General features: G+C 40.7%; 1 protein-coding gene across 1 annotated transcript in view; it reads right to left on the bottom strand.

The window, feature by feature from the left end:
* Positions 1–12,552: 12,552 nt before the first annotated feature.
* The window catches only part of LOC135210874 (anaphase-promoting complex subunit 1-like), a 164,786-nt gene continuing 156,763 nt past the window's right edge, over positions 12,553–20,575 (bottom strand). Inside the window, exons 20-21 of the mRNA XM_064243786.1 lie at positions 14,262–14,387; positions 12,553–12,721 (exon numbers count right to left, since the gene is read on the bottom strand). Coding sequence (XP_064099856.1) covers positions 12,624–12,721; positions 14,262–14,387 — 224 coding nt within the window. The 3' untranslated portion in view covers positions 12,553–12,623. The remainder of the gene's footprint in view (positions 12,722–14,261; positions 14,388–20,575) is intronic.

Raw genomic sequence — 20,575 nt, 5'->3', positions numbered from 1 at the left:
CCAACCATTGGGATCCTGGATCTCTGTTAATCTCACATTTTTATGACCTTGAATTTTTTTAATGACTAACTCAAATTATTAAGTTCATAGTTTCAGGTGGCTTTCTTGGCCTGTCTTTATAGAAGCATGGATTACTCAGCTCTTCATGCAAGCTTAGGAGAAACTCAAGCACAAGAGGTAAAATTACGGATTTGGGGATCTTTCTTGCAAGAGTTTAGAACACAAAAAAGCAGCCTGATTACCTCTCCCACCCTCACAAGGTGGTGTGGGATTGTATGTCCTGTGCTGGACAGTTGCAGTGTGTACCCCAGCTCCCTGTGATTCCATCAAAGAGGAAGGTGGAGAGGGTTGACGAGCCTCTCCTTGTACCATATCTTGAAACCAGGCACACGGGGAGTGAGCTCTCATGAGATGAGTGAGTTATGTCCACTGGAATATTTATGGGAGTGATTTCTACTCAATGGTCAAAGTCTTGAAGATTATATCTATCACTATTATGTTCCCTGGGGTTGAGATAATTTAGACTTCCTGGGAGAACATTAGATTTACCCTTCCTTCTCTTTGTATGTTTGAGGAACAAATGTCATGAAGTGAAAGATGATTATTACAAAGGAGTGAAGAAAGACCACATCCTTTTTCCTCTTGTTACAAGTATGCTAGCTGTCCAGTGACCAGATTGTGTAGAGGAAATCCTCAAGTAGTAGGCTGGTTCAGAGGAAGAAGGACGAATATAAGTGATTCTAGCTGGAAACTGGTTAAAAACAATCAAAGATTGTAAAGCAAGGAATCTGTGGCATCTGGCAACCTATACGTAGATGAGGTGGAAGCTGTTCACCTACCAAGCTTGGAACCTCGTTACGCGTCAGTCTTTCTTTGACCGCCTTGGAGAGTAGTCGCGATGCATTCTCCTTCCCAAGCTGATTGCTTTGTTTGCCCATTATTTCAGCAAAGCCTGTTATTTCTTTTTAGTGTGTCCTTTTATCATGCATTCCTCCAAGAGTTCCAAGCCCTGTCAATGTATGTGTCTGGGAATTTAGGGATTTCCATGTTCCATGTTTTGGCAGCTTCTGTTACAGATCCCCATACGAATTGCAGAAGGTGCTGTGCGAATTTCTGTGCTGTCTCAAATCCGTGCCCAAAATGTAATTCCTGGTCTATTTCTCAGTGGAGGACTTTATATAAGAGAGGGATCAATGTAAGGTGTCGACTTGTCCGTCTTGGAAAGGTTTTTCTCCTTCCCAAGCAGACATTTTGGCGTCTCCTTCTAACACGTCTTCCTTCTGCACCTTTTGTTCCTATCCATTTCTTCCATTTATTTGTCTTTGGAAGTATTGGGCGGTGCACAAGATAGTTTTATGTTTAATGAGGCCCATTTCTCTTGTGAGAGATGATCACACACCCTCAGAAGGCTTCACCTCCAGCAAAATGGTGAAGTCCAGCAAAATGGTGGTGGTTTGGGCTTCCCTAGGCCTATGGGGTTCACCCTCTTCGGATGGTTTGCTGGTTCTTGTCCGCTCGCTAGCCTTCCCCTGTTCCACCAGCAGTCCCCCCTTCCTCCTGGCCTACACTACTTTGGTACTCGTGTGATGCCGTCAAGCGGGCTGGAGCTGTCAACAACGCCATCTGCTGGGGCACCGCTTATCTCCCTGCCAGTGAGGCCATTGGGCTCATGCTGCCATGCCCAATGTTGTGATGTCACTACTCCCAGCTTCTACTCGGCCTGTGACATTGACTGCGGTTTTGGTTCTCCCTCCATCTCAGGCTGTGATGTCATTACCATCCAAGTCTCTGTTGTTTGCTTAGTTTCCCTTGGAGACGTTCTTTCAGGCAATGTTAGATAAACTGGACTCTGTTTTTTTGTGAGAGATATGCAGTTCTCTCTACAAAGAGACAGTGTAGGAGGAGGGAGCCTTACCAATCCCCTTCTCATTCCAGCAAGAAGCTTTTAAGTAGGACAGAGCCTTCCCCTACTCCATCTCCTTCTTCTCCTACTTGTACAAGTCAGACGAAGGATTCAGGGCTTTGTTGTTAATTCTTCCGAGAATAAGAGTAGTGTTTTGCTGCCTTCTCTACACAGATGTGTCTCCATTGCACGTACATGTTCCACTCAGTTGTCTCCTGCATCTAATGGGAATTCTCATAACGAACGTGTGGGTGATGATGACGGTTGAGGATGTGAGACGCTTAGGTCCGTGGATGTGCTTCTCAGTCTTCTTCTCCCATGAAGACTAGACTTTTAATTCTCCTTCCCGAGTTTTCCTGATATTGTCATTCTCCATCTAGAGATGATGATCTTCGAGGTCAGTCTCCTCCCTCAAGACCCTCTCATGCTTGTTGGTCCTTATCCTGCAGCTGTAGATGTAACTTGTTACACAGCCGTGAACAAGGGTATTTGCACGGCTGTGTGAGTTGCTTCGTGGCCATATATGCGAGTCGCCTCATGGCTGTGTATGAGAGTCTTCTCGCAGCCATTCACGCGATATATCTTGGAACCGGGTATGCGGGTCTTTGCATGGACATGTATGTGGTACATCTAACAATTGTGCTCTTAGTTTCCTCAAGACAATGTTTGTGATGCATCTTCTGGTCATGTTCTTGAGCTTGCTTGCTCAGTTTTCAGTTGTTCGCGATAACATTTCTCCAGTGAGAAACATGATACCCAGCTCTGTAGGTAGACCTCTCCAGTGGCTTCAGAAAAGGATGAGGTTATTTCTAGAATTTCCTCCCCACGTCATCGTTCTCCTTTGGCGAAGCCAGAGGAAAAGGAGAGCATGAGTTTGTCTTCTTTTTCAGAGTTTGTTGATCTCATCCATGAGTTCAATAACCTGGAGGGGAGGGCACAGGCTCAATCTTTGATGACCCCTAATGGCACAGAAGTGTTGCTTGGCCCAAAGTGGGATTCGAGAACTTTGTTTGAGCTCCTACTTTGGGACGTGCGCAGTCTATTTTGAAGCATATTAATGACCCAATTTTGGGTAGGATAGCTTGCTTCCATCCAGTAGGTCATTAAAGTTCCTCTCATCTCCTGCAGCATAGGAAATATTATTCCGCCAACATTGTTCAGCTGATGCCATGTCACCTTAAGCCTGGGCTAACTCTGGGACAAATAAGGTCTGAGTAGTCTGTTGTTTCCCTCCCAGGAGGCTTCCGCTATGGAGTCTACTGTTTCCTTGGTCGTCCAGACTGTTTCGTGGTTAGACTTTAGGTCCACTGCAGTAGCCAACTTTGTGTCGCTCTGAAAGTGGGTCTGTTAGCTCTACCTCCTTTATCAGACTCCTGCAGTCTGGTGTGACAGCCATTTTTTACCTAGGCCACCTCAGCAGTACTTTATGTGGTAACCTCCTCTTGGCTAGAAGGGATGCGGCCTTATCGAAAGTAGCAAGTGCAGTAGATTCGGAGTCATTGTCAGCTCTTCGTAATGGGGACTTCCTAGAGTTGCAGTTTCTCTTCCCAAGAATGCAGTAAGAGGATGTGATCGACTGATACTAAGGATAGACTAGTCCAGTAGGCAGTATCAAAGTTGGAGGTTTGTTCTCGTCGTCGTCCTCCTCCACTTTAACAGCAAGCTAGACGATCTCCCCCCAGGAAGGAAACCAAGCGTGCATCTTCTGGGTCAAGACAACAATAATGCCCCTTTCAGTCTCGCCCTTATAAGCCACGTAGGAGGATGCCTGGCAGTGGGCAGTAGATGTCCTTCAGGTTGGATATCTTCAGGTTGGATATCTCCAGGTTGGATATCTCCTAACTTTCAACTTTCCTCCCCCTCTCTCAGACAAACCCCTCTTCCACCTGACTTATTCTTGGCACCTGACTTATTCTTGGAGTTCTCTTAAGTTCCCAGCTCTTTTAGATAAAATTTTGAAGATGATGAACATGGGCACAGTGGGATTAGTACATCATCCTTCACCAGGGTTTTACAGTTGCATCTTCACGGTTCCAAAAGCCACAGGCAATTGGAGGCTATTGATTGATCTTTCTACACTGAACCTATTCATCAGGAAGAAGAGGTTCAGGTTGGAGACGCCATGGACGGTTCTGGCAGCAGTAAGGGAGAATAACTTTATGCTGTCAATAGACTTGAAGGATGTGTACTTCCAGATACCAATTCACCCTTCATCCAGGAAGTTCCTTCACTTCAGCCTCAGGGAGCAGGTCTTCCAGTTCAAGGTCCTTTGCCTCGGCTTGGCTACAGCCCCGTAGATATTCACAAGGGTCTTTACTCAAAGTGGGCTCCTGCTCAAGGGATTCATCTACTGAGATAGTACCTCAACAACTGACTGGTCTTGGCAAGTTCCAGAGAGAAGCTACTTCAAGATAGGGAGATCACCTACTCTGGTTTTGCAAGAGCCTGGGTATTGTGGTAAAACTGGAGAAGTCCAGTCTGTCCCCTAGCCAGAGGATTCTGTATCTGGGTATGTCCATAGATACAGTAGCATCGAGGGTTTTACTTTCAGATCAGAGCTTACAGAAGTTCAGGATGGTGGTACATTCCTTCCTGTCTCAAGCTGAACAACCAGCTCACCAGTGGCAGGTTCTGCTAGGTATCTTGACATCCTTAGAAAAGCTGGTCTCTCACGGTCCACCTACGTTCCCTCAACAGCAAGTACCACTTTCAGATCAGGTGAGAAGAGACCTGTGTTGGTGGTTGGATGACCAGAATCTTACGATAGGAGTCCCTCTACTTTCTCTCCTGTTTTCAAATGCATCCATCGATGTTTGGTCACTCGTCTCGAGGACTTTCTGGTTTCAGGTGTTTGGAGTGCCGTACAAGAAGCTTCACATCAAGGAGTTCTGGGAGAAGGTAGAGGAACGTTGTCACGCTGATGTCGGACAACACCATAGTGGTAGCCCACGTCAACAAACAGGGAGGGCTAGCGTATTGCCAACTCCACTCTGTGGAGCTCATAGCCTGATACATTCCATGTAAAGAGGAATGTAGTGGCTGACAAACCAAGCACAGAATCAAATCCTTGGCATGGAATGGTCTCTGCATCAGGAGATTGCGAACAGGCTATTTCTTTTTTGGGGAAGGCCCATATTAGATCTCTTTGCAACCCGCTTCAAAAGAAACCTGGAGGTCTACATGTCAGTAGTCCTGGATCCTCTGGCCTTAGCAGAGGACACCCTTCAACATCATTGGGACAATCTTTAAGTTTATGCCTTCCCTCCATTTTGCCTGATCTGTCGAGTCCTGAACAGGGTAATGAGCTTTCAAAATCTCAGGATGACCTAAGTTGCTCCCCTGTGGCCTCAAGCAGAGTGGTTCCCAGACCTTCTGTATCTGCTTTCAGAAGTACTGAGAGAAATTCCCCCATGGCATCGCCTTCTTTGCCAACCTTGTGGAGAGGTTCCACCAGTCAGTAGAATCCCTGTCTCTTCACAGCTGGAGACTATCAAATCTCTCCAGTGAGCGAGAGGATTTTCTAGCAAAGTAACGGGCCACAGGATTGACTATCTCAGGAAGTTTTTGTCAACAAATGTCAGGGCAAGTGGGCAGTCTACTGTGATTGGTGTCGTCGAAGGGGTTTCTCTCCACTCGGGACATCTGTTCAGCATATAGCAGACTTCTTCATTTTCCTCAGAGCTGAGAAAGGCCCGTCTGTTTTGGCTGTTAAAGGTTACAGGGCTGCATTAGGGTTAGTTTTATGATTACAGGGCATAGACATTTCTTCATTCTGGAAAATCTCTATTGTTTAGGAGTTTCGAGCAATCCTGTCCACCAAAAGAGCTCAAACCTCTGACTTGGGATCAGTCACTTGTCCTTGGAAGTCTCACTCAAGCTCTATTTGAGCCTATATGTCAGGAATCTGACTCTGAAAAGAGTTTTCCTATTGGCCTTGGCATCTTTGAATCGAGTTGGAAATCTCGATGGCCTGAGTTATGATGTGAAACACACCAGGGGTTGGGCATCTGTAATGGGTTGTAAGAAAGACTGATGTGTCACAAGGTCCCAAGCTTGGTCGGTGACCAGCTTCCAGCTGGCGCCAGGAGATTATCCTATTGTTAAGACCTCAGGTTTGTAAGCCATGAAAAGTTGCCATTTTGGGGGTATGGGGGTGATCATTATAATTTACTTTTGTTCTTTTGGTATAATTTAATTTTGTTCCTTTAGGGAAATAAGATCCAAAGTAAGACCAATTTGAAATTCGACCAATCTCTGGAACAGATAAACTTATGAGGTACCACAGTAATTCCTAACCTCACAGTAATTCCTAACTTTTAATTTGTTTAGTAGAAAGCACAACAATTTTTTTAATAGAATATATAAATTAAACTAAAATGTTGGAAATAATAATTTTTTTATCTATCCTTTCAGGTTAGGCAAATATGATTACAAAATAGGAACAACTGAAGTTCTTAAGAAATCTGTGCGGCACATCCAAGTTGTGGCAGCTAGTGTTAAAAAGACTTCAGAAGAGGAAATGGAGACTGCGTAGTTTCTTCATACTAAGCAAATTTGTTTGATAAATTTGAGTTAATGTATTTAATGCCATGTGGTCTTTGACATGGTATCAGCAACTTTTCAAAAGTACACTATAAAGCTTAATATTCTGTCTTGTACAAGACAGGGAGGTAAAGAATTTTAATTATAAATATTTGTAAGAGCTTTGGAAGTTTTGATTTAATAAACGAGTTACACTTGACGTGTTCTGTTCTTATTTACTCAACATGGCTATTATGAAACATTTCTGATACACCCTATCTGCACCAACAGCTCTGATATTTCTGCCTTTTGGTTGTGACATTTGATGTATACAATGATGAATTTTAAATAAATTTGTATTTTTCTTGACTAACAGACCTTTGGTCTTTATTTTTATGTTAAGGATATATTCTCTGGCACTAGCTGGAGTCCAGTTAAAAACAACACAAGGAGTTGGTGGCAACTGGTATCAACCAATAGTTGGAGACAGAGGAAGATTTGCAAACTGCCTTACTACAGCTATGCATCATCATTTCAGTTAACTTCTAGCCCAGAAAAATATAAGGGGTGGCTTGAGCTGGGCTGCTTACTTTAAGATCGAAGGGTTGTTAGTTATGAAAAGTACAAATTGATTTAAAATTTGACATTTGTTCATATAAAGAACAAACCTTGGTCTTAACATAAGGAAGGCTTACTCTTGGAGGGAGGATAAGAAAGTCTTTGAACTGATTGGAGGTTTGGACCACCTGGGCTCACTTCCCGACCATAGGAAGGAATTAAAGCCTCTCAAGCTGTTGAGCACGTTACTGAACAACCAGACATCTGGACTAATAGAATATAAAGTACTACCGTACATATCTCTTATTGTATCTTGATGATGGTGAAGACCTGTCTGAGACAACACCTTTGTTAGCCACCAATGTGTTAGTTGCCATTTCCCTTCTTCCCTTAAAAGAGAGAATAGGGACTTGCTCCTATAAAGAATTTGTATTGTAGGAACAAACCTATGAACTTATAGGAGTTAAGGAAGCTTGCAAACCTGCATCTAACTAGTTCCAGCATATGATGGAATTATTCTCTCTACTGCCAGCTGGTATAGAAGACCAGCCATCTCATTCACTTTAACTTTCATATCCAACATCATAGTTAAGATACAACTGTTCTACCAGGGTCCAAGGACCTGGTGTGAAATGCAAATTTTGTACAAAAAGGTTCAGGATGACAAGTATCAAGGAGAGGGGCATCCCCAGCCGATTGCTTGGCTTCAAAAGCTTGATGAAGCAGTTCAGCCTCTTCCCTAGTGCCAATAACCAATCTACCATAATCTGTTAGTAATCGGGGAGTGGAAAACGAGCATGACCCAAAGGTAGATGACGCCAATTTGGTCCACAGATGAGGCTGAGTAATTCCTTCAAGTTTCCTCTTCAAGGAATTATTGTAATTTTTCTTGGGTGTATGGCATTAATATGTAGAATCTGGTCAGTTTGTCATGGTAGGCTCATCTACATGTACGTATCATCAAACCTTGGCTGGTCATTTGTCAAATTTGAAGACCTTTCTAGGGACCTACCTATTTAAAATAGCCATCAGCATTTTATTCAACTTCTTGGGATCAGGAAAATTAAGTGCCTGACAAGCTTCAATAATACAATCCTAATTAGCTTTGGCTTTCAACTAGACCATTTTTCTAATATGTAATGGCATGAGGAATATTTTGTTTGATAGATTGGCATGAGGAATATTTTGTTTGATAGATTGGCATGAGGAATATTTTGATTGATAGGTGATGTCCATCTCAATGGCACAATGATAAGAAGTGCCTAAAATATTCACAGACCTTGGACTTCACAACAGTTGGAACATCTGTGAATATGAGGTCTAGTCTATTACTAGAAATGTGTGGGTTCCTCAATTAGCTAGACAAAATTGGAGGATACACAGAACTCAAGCAAACCCACCATGTTGATCTGTGGAATTTTAATTTAGCCACTCATTGTGCATTGCGTTAGTCTCCACAAATAACGAATAAAGCTTTGGAATTCTGTGACTGAGCCATACTAACTTCAGTGGCAACTGCAGTCCAAAATTTTTCTGACGATAAGTAGGTCGTCTGGACTTACCAGTATATAGCTATACCTTGTGCATGTTAGATTTTATGACGATGAATATAGACAGACATCAAACCCCAGGATTAAAAATCTGACTTTTGACTTTTTACTATTACAAGAGTCTCAGATAAACACAGCAAATTGTAGTTATGGGCACAACTCTAGAGAAGACGAAAATTTGACCTTAAGCCCCAAATATATGAGCAAAGTACTTTGCAATTTTTCTTGCTGTAAAGAGTAACAGGTCTTGGGTTCAGCTCAATGTCTCCCAAAATTATTAAAATCAACAACATAAGACTCAAAACTGAGAAATTAACTCAAGGTAACAGTAACATTCTAAAAATCAGCAGATCAATAAACAACAATATCATCAACAACAGTATATACATTACGTATTGCAAAAATTCTGTTGAGACTACATATGAATAAATGTCACCATACGTCACTGAAAAAAGTGCTTGAAGCAACTGTCAACATGGCGGGGTTGGCACATCTAATAAGGCAAAAGAAATTAGTCAGGTTTGCTGCAACAACTGGGAAAGGACAGTCAGGATGAATTTCCCTCAGCAAAAATACATCATTAGGGTCAATAAAACTGGAATAATGCCTATTTATGCCAACTCTTACCGTACAGGTTCTTACTAAACGAATATTAAAAAAATAAAGAACAATCCAACAGAAAACTGACTACAATCTGTCAAACTCCCACCAAAACTAGCGACAGAAGTAGACTAACTGGCTGCACCTATTGGTCCCCTAGTGGTGGTTGGGGTTAGTAGATGGGATAGAAGACTGATATTTGTAGAAAACTGAGTTTTCTCTTCTTTTTAAATCTGTCAAAATTACTGCTGGCACAGAAATAAAAGCTATATAATGGAGATCTAATGTTCATTTAAATTTTATTTTTGTACTAGATTATTAATAATTCGCTAAAAACAGTTCTAAATATGGTGCGGAATAACCTTGCAATTCCAGCGCCAGATTATAAGACTGAACACATTCATCATTCAAATCAATCAAAGGAATGTATAAATAAATAAAGCATTCAAATCAATCAAAAGGAATGTATGAATAAATAAAGCACTTAAATCAATCAAAAGGAATGTATGAATAGATAAGGCGTCTGGAGGCCAAGGAGATGCTGTAGATAACTTTTAGCAAAGTATAGGTTTGAATGTGGGTGCAGTGATTCTAGTCCTAGGATTAAGAAAAACAATACTAAATGGCTTTGGAAACTTAACCAAATTTGAAACTGCAGGCCTTCAATTCTAATTCTGGACTACTGTACTTTGTAATCCACACACCAACCAGCTCAAACTGTGTGCACTACATTCTATTCAGACCTGAGAAAAGTGAGAACTGAGGGAAGGTCTGTACTGGTGTTTCCAAGATAATAGCGTACTGGTGAAGTAAAAAAACTTTAGCAACAAAAGGATGAATTAGTCCCTAAATGCATATAGTAGCTGAACAAGCAAGAGTAATTGTCAACAAAATGACTTCAATGCTTCTGACATGTTTTTCTTTACACAATGTTTCAATTTTGGTTAAGTAAACAACAAAAATTCAAAGAATGTGTATCTAGGCAATTATTATATTGTGGCATGACCAGACCACAAGGTCAAATTATCCTTCGCTAATGGAGAAGACTAGAGTACTTATGATGCATTGAGTGAAAAAGAGGATGAAGAAGTTCTTAAAAGAAAATTATCCAAAATGTGCCTTTTCTTTCTGGATGAAAATAGTACCAAGTGAAAACAATGGTAAATAGGTCCCATGTCACCCACTACCAAAACATTGAAAATGAATAAACACGGGACAAGAAGTGCCTTTAAACAAAATACAAACTCCCATTTCAACACTAGTTATATGTCACTAAGAGAATTTTCTACAATGTGAAATACCAAGAATTTAATGAGCACAATACTGATGTGGTATAAGCTAGATTGATAGCAATAAATGGTGTTCTAAGATCTCATTACAGGAAAATTTCTCATGAAAACTTGCGCAACATGTAAAACGTACATATTTAAGAAAAAAATAATCAACACTCACTAGTTATGTCAGATGACAAAGTTTCTGCATGCACTGCTGCAATTTTCTTAGGGTTTTAACCCTCTTACGCCGACTGGACGTATTTTACGTCGACATTTTTTGTCTCCAGTGTGCCGACTGGACGTATTTTACGTCGACTTACCAAAGTTTTTTTGAAAATTCCGTACCAGAAAAAATTTACTTATAGGGCCGTACCGATGGCCTAAAACTTTTGAATCACGCGCCTTGGGGGATGCTGGGAGTTCACGGATCAAGGTGTTGTTTTGTTTACAATCGTTACGCAGGCGCGCAAGCGCGAATTTCTTTCTTGCCGCACTAAAAAGTATCTGTGACACATCTCGGAAATTATTTCGTCACTTTGACATAATTTTTGTACCATTGTAAATTAGCCGTTACATAAAGTATTATATATGAAAATGTGCGCATTTTTATGTAGAATACAACAATAAAATCCTCATGACTGTAGCTTTTATCAGTTTTGAGATATTTTCATATAAATAACGATAATTGCCAAACTTTCAACCTTCGGTCAACTTTGACTCAACCGAAATGGTCGAAAAACGCAATTGTAAGCTAAAACGCTTATATTCTAGTAATATTCAAGCATTTACCTTCATTTTGCAACAAATTGGAAGTCTCTAGCACAATATTTCGATTTATGGTGAATTTATGAAAAAATAACATTTTCTTTACGTCCGCGCGGTAACTCTTCCGAAAAAATCATACGTGCGATTGTGGTAATGTTTGCACCATTTTAAATTAGCCGTTACATAAAGTTTTATATATGAAAATGTGCGTAATTTCATGTAGAATACAACAAAAAAATAATGAAGGTTGTAGCTTTTCTCATTTTTGAAATATTTGCATATAAATCACGATAATAGAAAAAAAACCACGTTCGGTCAACTTTGACTACCAAAATGGTTGAAAACGCAATTGTAAGCTAAAACTCTTACAGTCTAGTAATATTCAGTCATTTATCTTTTCATCTTGAAACAAATTTGAAGTCTCTAGCAAAATATTTAGATTATGGTGAATTTAAAAAAAATCTTTCCTTCCCTCCGCACGCGGATTCTCCGCCACAAATCTCCGAAATGCGTACGTCCATTCTTGGAATAATTTTGCTCCATTCATCATTAGGATTTCATAGAGTTTTATATATGAAATTGTGCGCAATTTCATGTAGAATAAAACGAAAAATATTTGAAGGTTGTAGCTTTTCTTATTTCCGATAATTGCATATATATATATAAAAAAATTCGACATTCGGTCAACTTTAACTCGTCAGATATGGTCGAAAACTGCAATTGTAAGCTAATACTCTTACAGTATAGTAATATTCAATCAGTTTCGTCTTCATTTGAAAGAAATTGGAAGTCTCTAGGACAATATTTAGATTTATGGTGAATTTTTGAAAAAAATATTTGTTTATGTCCGCGAGTTACGAATTCATGCATTATTTTGTGATAATATTTTTTCTGTGTTGCTTTTATTGTTTTACAATGTGTTATATACCAAAATGATTGCAATTTAGTGTACATTACAACGGAAAAAAAGTAACTTGTTACCTTTAACCGTTTTGCGCACAGCGCGATTTGAATACAATTATATATGAAATTTCGTTTTTGCGCTATCATATATCGCATTATTTATATATGATAATGATAATTTTTTTCATTTCTGATGGTTGCATACTAAACTTCAGGCAATGAGAAAAAAAGGAGCCAAAAATGAACTCTTAATCTTGAAAACTAAGCGAGCTGTGATTTTTTGAAAAAAATATTTTTTCCGCTTCCGCGCTCACTCCGAAACCCCTCCGGCATACGGGAGACAATTTTTTATTTACTGCTCCGGCGTAAGAGGGTTAAAACCAAAGTAAAGTTTATCAAGCAAAAATGAAACAAGATTCTTTTCTTTTGCTGGTGTGTCCAAGATCTTCAAAATTGATAGAAAGATAATAAAACATACTAATTTTCATTATTTATTGTATAAAAATTTCATATTTTCATATAAAAGAATTTACTTTAAATATAAAATAGCTATGAACAAAAGAGTGTCCTCACCAGTCCAGATATTGCTGTAGAAGGTACTTTAGCTTTCCGCAATGTAGACAGCAATGCCAGTGGGTTAGAGCAGTCTGGAAAACCATAATTACTTCTTACAATAGATTTCTTAAGCTTACATTCAAAGCCAATTTGAATTTAATTAGACAAACAGCAGAAGCAATTGTGTATTTTTTAATAACATCGAGAGAAAACCTGAATATTCTAAGGTGGATCTAGCATTTAAACTGAGATTACCACTGAGAAAATAAATACAGTATGGAACTGTGATGGTTGTCCCACTAAACTAACTAATAATGAAAAAATCTCTCACTGTAATATTAATATATGATTTTCATTGCAATGAAGAGGGGATTGGGGGCATAATATCAAAATAGCTCAAGCATTGGTGAAATGGAGACACAATTTTACTATGTAATTGTAAATAAAATTGTCTTATTAGTAGTATAGAAAACTTATGACGGGTACATTAGGCCTGTACTAGGCTACACAAATGTAGGAATAGTAGTAGTGACAGAAAATAAGACAAGATTCTGAAAAGGTGTGACTATAGATTCATGGCTGAATATAGAGGTCAGATCATATTTCGATATTTTACATGACGAATTTGTGTAAACAAGTGGCATTCAGAAGCTGGGGGAAAAAAAGGCAGAGATGATCTGGGGATGTGATGAGGAATGAGAAATAGTTGGTCATTAAAATAGTAGATACAGAAGGATGACAACAAAGATTTGTAGGAAGGTCCAAGAAATCCTAGAAAAAGAGGGTATATAAAGACATAGACTAGACAGTTCAGGCAAAAAGAGTACAGGACATATGAGATGAGAACATTCATGTCACATGTAACCCTAAAAAGGGAAAAGCCATTTCAAAACCATATATGATGATGTGCGAAGATGAATATTTGAAGCTAAATGTTTTAAATTTTCATAAGTAAAATAAAAATAACTTGTTTCATAAAGTAATATATTAATAAAAATAAAAACTATATGGTCTTCATACTAACACCATATCCAACTCTCGGCAGAATTAAAATCATCTGTTGTTTTCAAGAAATAAACTTATTCTTCAAATATGCTCCTCACTAAGATTAATTTATAATGAATCAAGAACAGTATATTTACATTATGACTACTCACTCCCTAAAGTACTTGCTACAATTTGATGTAAAAATTTTAAATTTACAGTGTACTACTTTAATATTTAGTGAAACCAACTCACTATATGTCAGAATGTACATAGATGACTTATTCTGAATTTACATTGACTTTCTTGCTCAGTTACATACTGAAAATCACCTGCCCAGCTACACTCAACCACGTAAAAAATAAAGCAAAATAAAGAATTAACCAAGCATCTTAAAAACAAAGAAAGATTAACTTAAACAAAGAAGAGCAATCAATAAATTAAAGGAAACTTGATAAATTAAAAACAAATCAAGTTATAAGAATAACAACTAGAAATGGACCTAAACTTAGGTCAGTTATTCAATAGAAAATGTATCCTATGGGCACAGTACTTCTATACATATTTCCTTGCTATCAGTATTCAAAATGTTGAAGGAACAAGGGAAAATGTTTATATATGACTTTTTAAATGAATTAACAATGTTACCTTGAATATCTTTCAGAGCAGTATTGTTTATCGGCAGGTCTTGCATGAGCAAAGTAAATGCACACTTGGCTGAGAAAGGTTTTCGGAAATCGCCCTTCCAGTACCGCAGAATTTCCTCATTTACCTCTGTAAGAAAAGATGGCAATTTTTCAATATTATGACATTAAATTAAGCTATCAGCAAAGGTTCTTATTCAGTGAGTGGCATTTTGGTTTGAATATTGTGTGTATGCTGCACGTTGGCTCTTATGCATGCGCAAATTTTTTAAATATTACAACACTTACCTTCAGAAGTCCACAGAAAATTGTAAAGTTGCATTTGTTCATAGTTCTACAACAATGAAATTTGCAATTCAAAAAAATAAATATGGTATTTTTAAAATAAAATTAGATTTTGTATATACTACATACTTACTAAGTACATAATTACATAGCTAAAAAGTTTCCAGTACCAGCACCTAAAAAATTTCTTTTAAGTGTAGGTAAAAGGCCCCACCCACTTTTGGGAAAGAGAACAGTTGAGCAAAGAAAACCAATTTGTTTATGCATATGTTCATACGTGGGGAGGTGGGTGGGCTCTCATTCTATAATTATTTGGTAAGCATATGAAAATCTAATTTTATTATAATAATAAAAAAATAATTACATGGCTGATCCTACATTGACAGGAGGTGGGATATATGGGGCTGGTGTCTCTTGGAGTGAGGTTGTTCGAGAAAATACGAAAAGGGGATGAATTCTAAGAGTTTCCCAATCAACGTAGTGATTCGGAAACCATGAAATGCAAACCAAAACAAAGCTACTTGGAACGTTGTAACATTCCGATGAGCCTGAAAAAAGTACAGCCGTTCCTTGACTTTTCAAACAAGAGGACGAAAGTAAAATCCCAGGTTGGCACCTTCTTGCAATATGGTGTTCTTTAAGGAGGCAAACAGAGAAGGTTGGCCTGGTCTCCAGATGGCACTCTACCGAAGATCAGGGGATTCAAGAACCAATTGGGAAAAGAGCAAGTTTCTGACAGTTCAGTTCATCTGCCAGAAAATCCAGTAGAACTAGAAAGGATTCAAATAATTGTTTGTTGGCGCTTGGCGGTGAATGCAAATGTGAAAATACAAGGATTGTGGTCTCAAAAGAGGCATACCACTGTCTTGGATACAACGAGGGTCAAGAAGAACTGAAGTTTCTAGCATATGTATGAAGGTTCCATTCTCCCAGGAACACGTCCTGCAAATTCCTGGCTCCCCAAGCAGGATCCCTCGACTAGAACGAGAAGTGAGAAGCAGTTTAAGACTAGTCTCATGATATCAGACTTCTTCTGAAAGACAGAATTTGGACAGATCCCACTGTAGATATGACTGTAACTCCAGGATTGAGGAAAATCAGCAGAGCCTGGAATGAATCCTTGTCCCTGCTGTCTTGTGAGAGAGAGAGAGAGAGAGAGAGAGAGAGAAGGTGGACAAAGTCTAAACTCCCTCACTGGCCAACTGTCTCAAAGATGGGTCTCAAGTATTTATCTTCCAGTTGTAAGTCAACATGAAATGAAGTATCCTACATATTCAGGAACTCCCTCAAAGGTCCAAGAAAATGGATGATTGAACTGTTTGGTTCATGTATAACCGACACAAAGATAACTTGACTAGTTATCAATCCTGCCAATATTTAAAAACTATGAGCACATGGCCATCATGGAGGGATTGATAATGTCCAAGATGGACTAGATGACACCTTGTACAAACTGAAAACAAAAGCAGGATTCTACTTAGCTAATATTAAAATCTGACACACTTATAGGAACTTGCAAAGTCCAAAAATGGCACAAAACCCTGATCATGGGCAATGAAAGGCCTTGAACCAAACCAGGAGACTACTTCTGTTGCAGTCAAACACAATGGTCTAAAAGAATAATTGTTAAGAGTAACTAAGCATTCTGGAGCTAGCCTGGTATGGCTAGAAAGAAAAATAGAGTTCTCTGGAATTGGTGCCGGGTGATCGGGAATTCGACACCTGATGACAGAAAACTGCCCTGAAGTAGCTGTGATTCTCTTGGTGGACAGCTGAAGGTGAAGAAAGAGGGGTGAAAGTGACTTGGTGTTCTTTCCCGTTGACTCTGGGAACACCTGAGATACTTTCTTTTTAGCCCCTGCTCTTCACGTCAGTCAAGAAATAACACCTACTCCAAATTCTTGACAAAAACTTAAGCCGAAAGGACTAACTCCGTCTAAGCATCAGAGGGAGGAGAAGACGAAGGTACTTCTCTTGCTCCCTTACTAAAGCACTAGAGTTAGGCTTTCAATTGGAAATTGCACTTTAAAAAGAAAAACAGTAAGTTCTTAGAAGAGACAGGCGCTGAGCTAAAGTGATTGGAGTCAGCTATTAGTAGGCTGGTGTCAGATGCCTGAGAGCTGGTGATAGGGCACTCAGTTGCTAATGGAAGCTTGGGCACTATTGGGAGCTCGGGTGATTGTGTGCTATTCAGAGCTCAGGTGATTGGGTGTTATTGTTCCGCTTGGCGCCAATACTAGCATTCCACAACCGTAAGTTCAGGAGACAAAAGTTCAAGAATATCCCAGAAGTTATAAACAAAGGGGGTGGACTTCTCCCTGAGATGTTACAGGAGAACAAAGAAGACAAACTATCACCAGAAACAGGAGAACAAAGAAGACAAACTATCACTAGAAAAGTGCCTTTTCAATGGCCTAGGGCTTTATTTACATTGGAGTATCAGTAAAATATGGCAATTTGTCGAAAATTGCATTTTTCCTAACTATACAAACCTGAGGTCCTTTACATATAGTCCCACCTCATGCCACCCCTCACTCTGCATTTTTTTGCATGGGCCTAAAGCAAAAGTGATTCTTCATCTCTCAGGCGCGCGGGTGCGCGCACTGACGAACAAGCAGTTAACTACCGTTCTCCCCTTGTTCGAAGCTTACGACCGTTCCAGCTGCCGCTAGCTACTTCCTATTGTTAAAGGACCTCAGGTTTGTATAGTTAGGAAAAATGCAATTTTCGACAAATTGCCATTTGTTCCGACACGAATACAAACCCTCGGTCCTTTAACAATAGGAAGACTCACTTCTTGGTGGGAGGAATCTGAGTCTTTTTGGTGAACAGACTGGTGTTCGTCCAACCTTGGAAAGCCTCCCTGGTCGTAAGAGCGAGGGAGGGGTCCAAGCCTCTGTCCGATTGATTGGGGTGTGCACCGCAGGATCAATGGTCAGACCTCTGGCCAAGTACTAAGAGAGAGGCAAGCGTATCTCTTTGTACCAGCAAGTAAGAACTTGTTCCTGTTTGCAAGAGGCAACATAAAGTATGGGTTTTGTCTAAAGCTGGCATCCACTTCCTCCCCCTTGTTGGAGGAAGTGGTGGATATATGCTCCTATCCCTCAGTTGGAAAGGGATAGGATGGGGCCTCTGTTGAAGTAGCTCACCTGCATCTCGTTCCTTTATCCAGCAGGGTGACGACCGTGTCCCTCTACCCACAGTGTGACTGGAAAGAGGAGCCAGTCACACTCTCATTCACTCATCCATTCTTACAGTCACACCAGGACTGATGCTGTTCAGCCTGCAAGGGTTCTGGGGTTCGCTACACGTGTTGAGCAGCCACCACGGGTCCCAAGGAAAAAGATCCAAGGACCTGTGGGCAATATCCCGAAGGTAGAAGGAGGTGCATGTGGTCTGGTTGGACCAGACCCCTGCCTTCAGTACTGCGCCACAGAGAAGTTCTTGCGGACAAAGCAGCATCTCCTTCGCATCGAAGGCGGTGAAGTCCATTAGGGAGGGGATTGTGAACGACTCAAACCGATCGTCAGGGAGCAAAGGGTTCTGAGTCTTCGCTACGAAGTTCAGTACAAAATCGAGCGTCACGGATCCCCATCCCCTGGATGCTTGACTTCGCAGGAAAAGTCATGCAGTTTCCTCAGAGGAAAAGAAGGGAATAGTCGCATGACCTATCCCTCTTCTCGACTTCGGTGATGTCCAGTACCCATACTGGTCTGTCCGTTTGCCACGAAGAGTCTCGCATCCTCCTATCCCCATGCAGCGAAGTTCTCGGTAGTGGATAGGACACCGACACTCCATGGTGGGTGTCGATGGTATGGGTACTGTGACAAGCTATTAAGACGAAGTAATGATTGCTCCGTAACAACCGAACTAAGTCCACAGCGTAGTTAGTAACTGACTCGGGCGCTCTGACAGCTGCCGACTGACTGGTTCGGTATCGGAAGTGAGGCAAGTTGTCCAAGCATCCGAGTAAGTCACGTGACCTTCGCCTTTTAAAGGGTTATGATGAGAGACCAAACAAATAATGTATTTGTTTTGTCACCAATGCCGGACGGTGAGGTGATGATTTTCTCTTAAGGCATATGCTCAAAAGGCGAAAGTCAATTGCCGTCTAGAGACCTAGGTCCCTGAAGGCAAGACACTCTCATAGTAGTTGAATCTCAGCTAAGGAGAAACAACACTATGTGACGTTGAAGACGAAGGTAGGCAATGAATGCAACCTACATCTTCCAGCTGAATCGAGAGAAGGAATCTCAAGGTTCTGAACCTTGTGCTTACAAATGACTGAAAACGCTAACCGCTATTTCATTGCTGTCCGGTGAGAAGTCGTAGTTGCAATGAAAGCGGGGCGTTCTTCAGTAATGAAAACACGGGAGAGCCGCCGGCCGTAAGAACTGCTTTTCTCATGGGGAGGGCTGAACGTTTGGAAGTAGAGCTGGCAGGTGTGGGAGTAGGCGATGTCTTTCAATACATCTGCTAATCCGGGGTGAACAATGAACAATTGCACACCTCCGAATACGAGATATTTTGAGGACAAACTCAGATTCCGCAAAAATCATTCGCATTATCGCAGTGCGATGCAGCAAGAGACTATTACAGAATTCTGTTAACCGTGCGGTAAACAGAAAGATGAAAGTCAAAGAGAATATTCTCTGTTGTAAATTCTCGCAATACTGAACAGGCGATGAATTCGAGCGTCACAGCAGTAGATGGTCATTCATGTATGCGAGAATCCCCGTTAATCAGAGACTTAAGTCCGTGATTGTTGGGCAGAGATACGGTTGGTATTCAATCAAAGCAGGGGAGAAAGACATAACCAACCGTGCATCTCGAAGCGGCAGCTGATACTGAGTTGCCTCGGGCAATTCAATACGCAGTAGCTGTCGCTGACTCGTCATCCTGAGTTGCCAAGTAATCCATCCCACGAAGGAATGCATTCGGCTAGAACCATCGAGCATAAAAAAGATATGCTCGAGCAATTATATTTAGGCGAAACGAATTTCAGTAAATACCAAGCTGAAATGGTGTTGTCGTGACAAAACCATAAGTATATAAAATTGAAACTGGAAAAACTCTGGGAGGTTGCAGGCAACCCCGAGTTGAAGTTCAATTAGAATACTCCTCATCTAAGTCGCAATTCGTAGGGGTAACTAGGATATGCGCCTACCCCTCGGACAATTCAACTGCTTAGCAGAATCATGTCGCGAGGTTAATATACGTAGTATATTTTGTAGGATTCTGACCAACGATCTCCATCCTAAATTCTTTTCCTTCAAGAAAACAAAATAAGGAATGGAGATCGACCACCTTCGATCTCTATCAAAGAGAGTGAAGGAGAAGTCTTCCTTGAAGGAAAGCTTCAATGGTGAACAGATACGAAGACGATAGTTCAAGCCAAACTGGATGTTCCCGTCCGTTCTTCTCTATTCCAAGGTTGGTCGCCTTCTTTTCCCCATTTAGTATTGCAACCCCTGCACCTACTATGAGATACTCTTCGTTTTCAGCAGGCAGTCCCTTCTTCCCAATGCTAGAAATTCCAGGAATTCGAGCATAGGCGAGGTTCCCAATTATCGCGTAACAATTATCGGGGTTTCTCGTCTCGCTCACTTTGGACCGTGGTCTCGCCTAAGTGTTTGGAGATCGTAAAAAACTCGAACACTGAATGCGCTAGAAATTCCGTAGAATTCTAAGCACTCTGCGAAACCCCCACCGAATTCGTCAAACGATATCGGCTGGTGGTCCTCTCGATTCCCGTAGAAATCGAGGGTGGGGCAGGATCCCTCCTCAAGACCAGGGCTTACGTCAGGTAGGCACCCAAAGGTTCCCCCCACCGGTAGCGCAGTCCCAACGTGGGATCCTACAGAGAAATCTCTGTAGGATCCCTCCATTTCCCTCGTAGCCGTAAGGAAAGAGGGAATGGGGGAGGAATTGGATACTCTCTCGCCTTCCCAGTGGAACTAGCAGTTGGAGAAGAGTAGGAACAGCCATCGCCTTGCGGCGATGGCCTCTCAGAGTCTGGGAAAACGTATCGTC

The sequence above is a fragment of the Macrobrachium nipponense genome, chromosome 4, assembly GCF_015104395.2.
Source record: "Macrobrachium nipponense isolate FS-2020 chromosome 4, ASM1510439v2, whole genome shotgun sequence".
Lineage (NCBI taxonomy): Eukaryota > Metazoa > Arthropoda > Malacostraca > Decapoda > Palaemonidae > Macrobrachium > Macrobrachium nipponense.
Note: the sequence above shows the minus strand (reverse complement) of the source record. Positions and strands in the feature narration are given on the sequence as shown.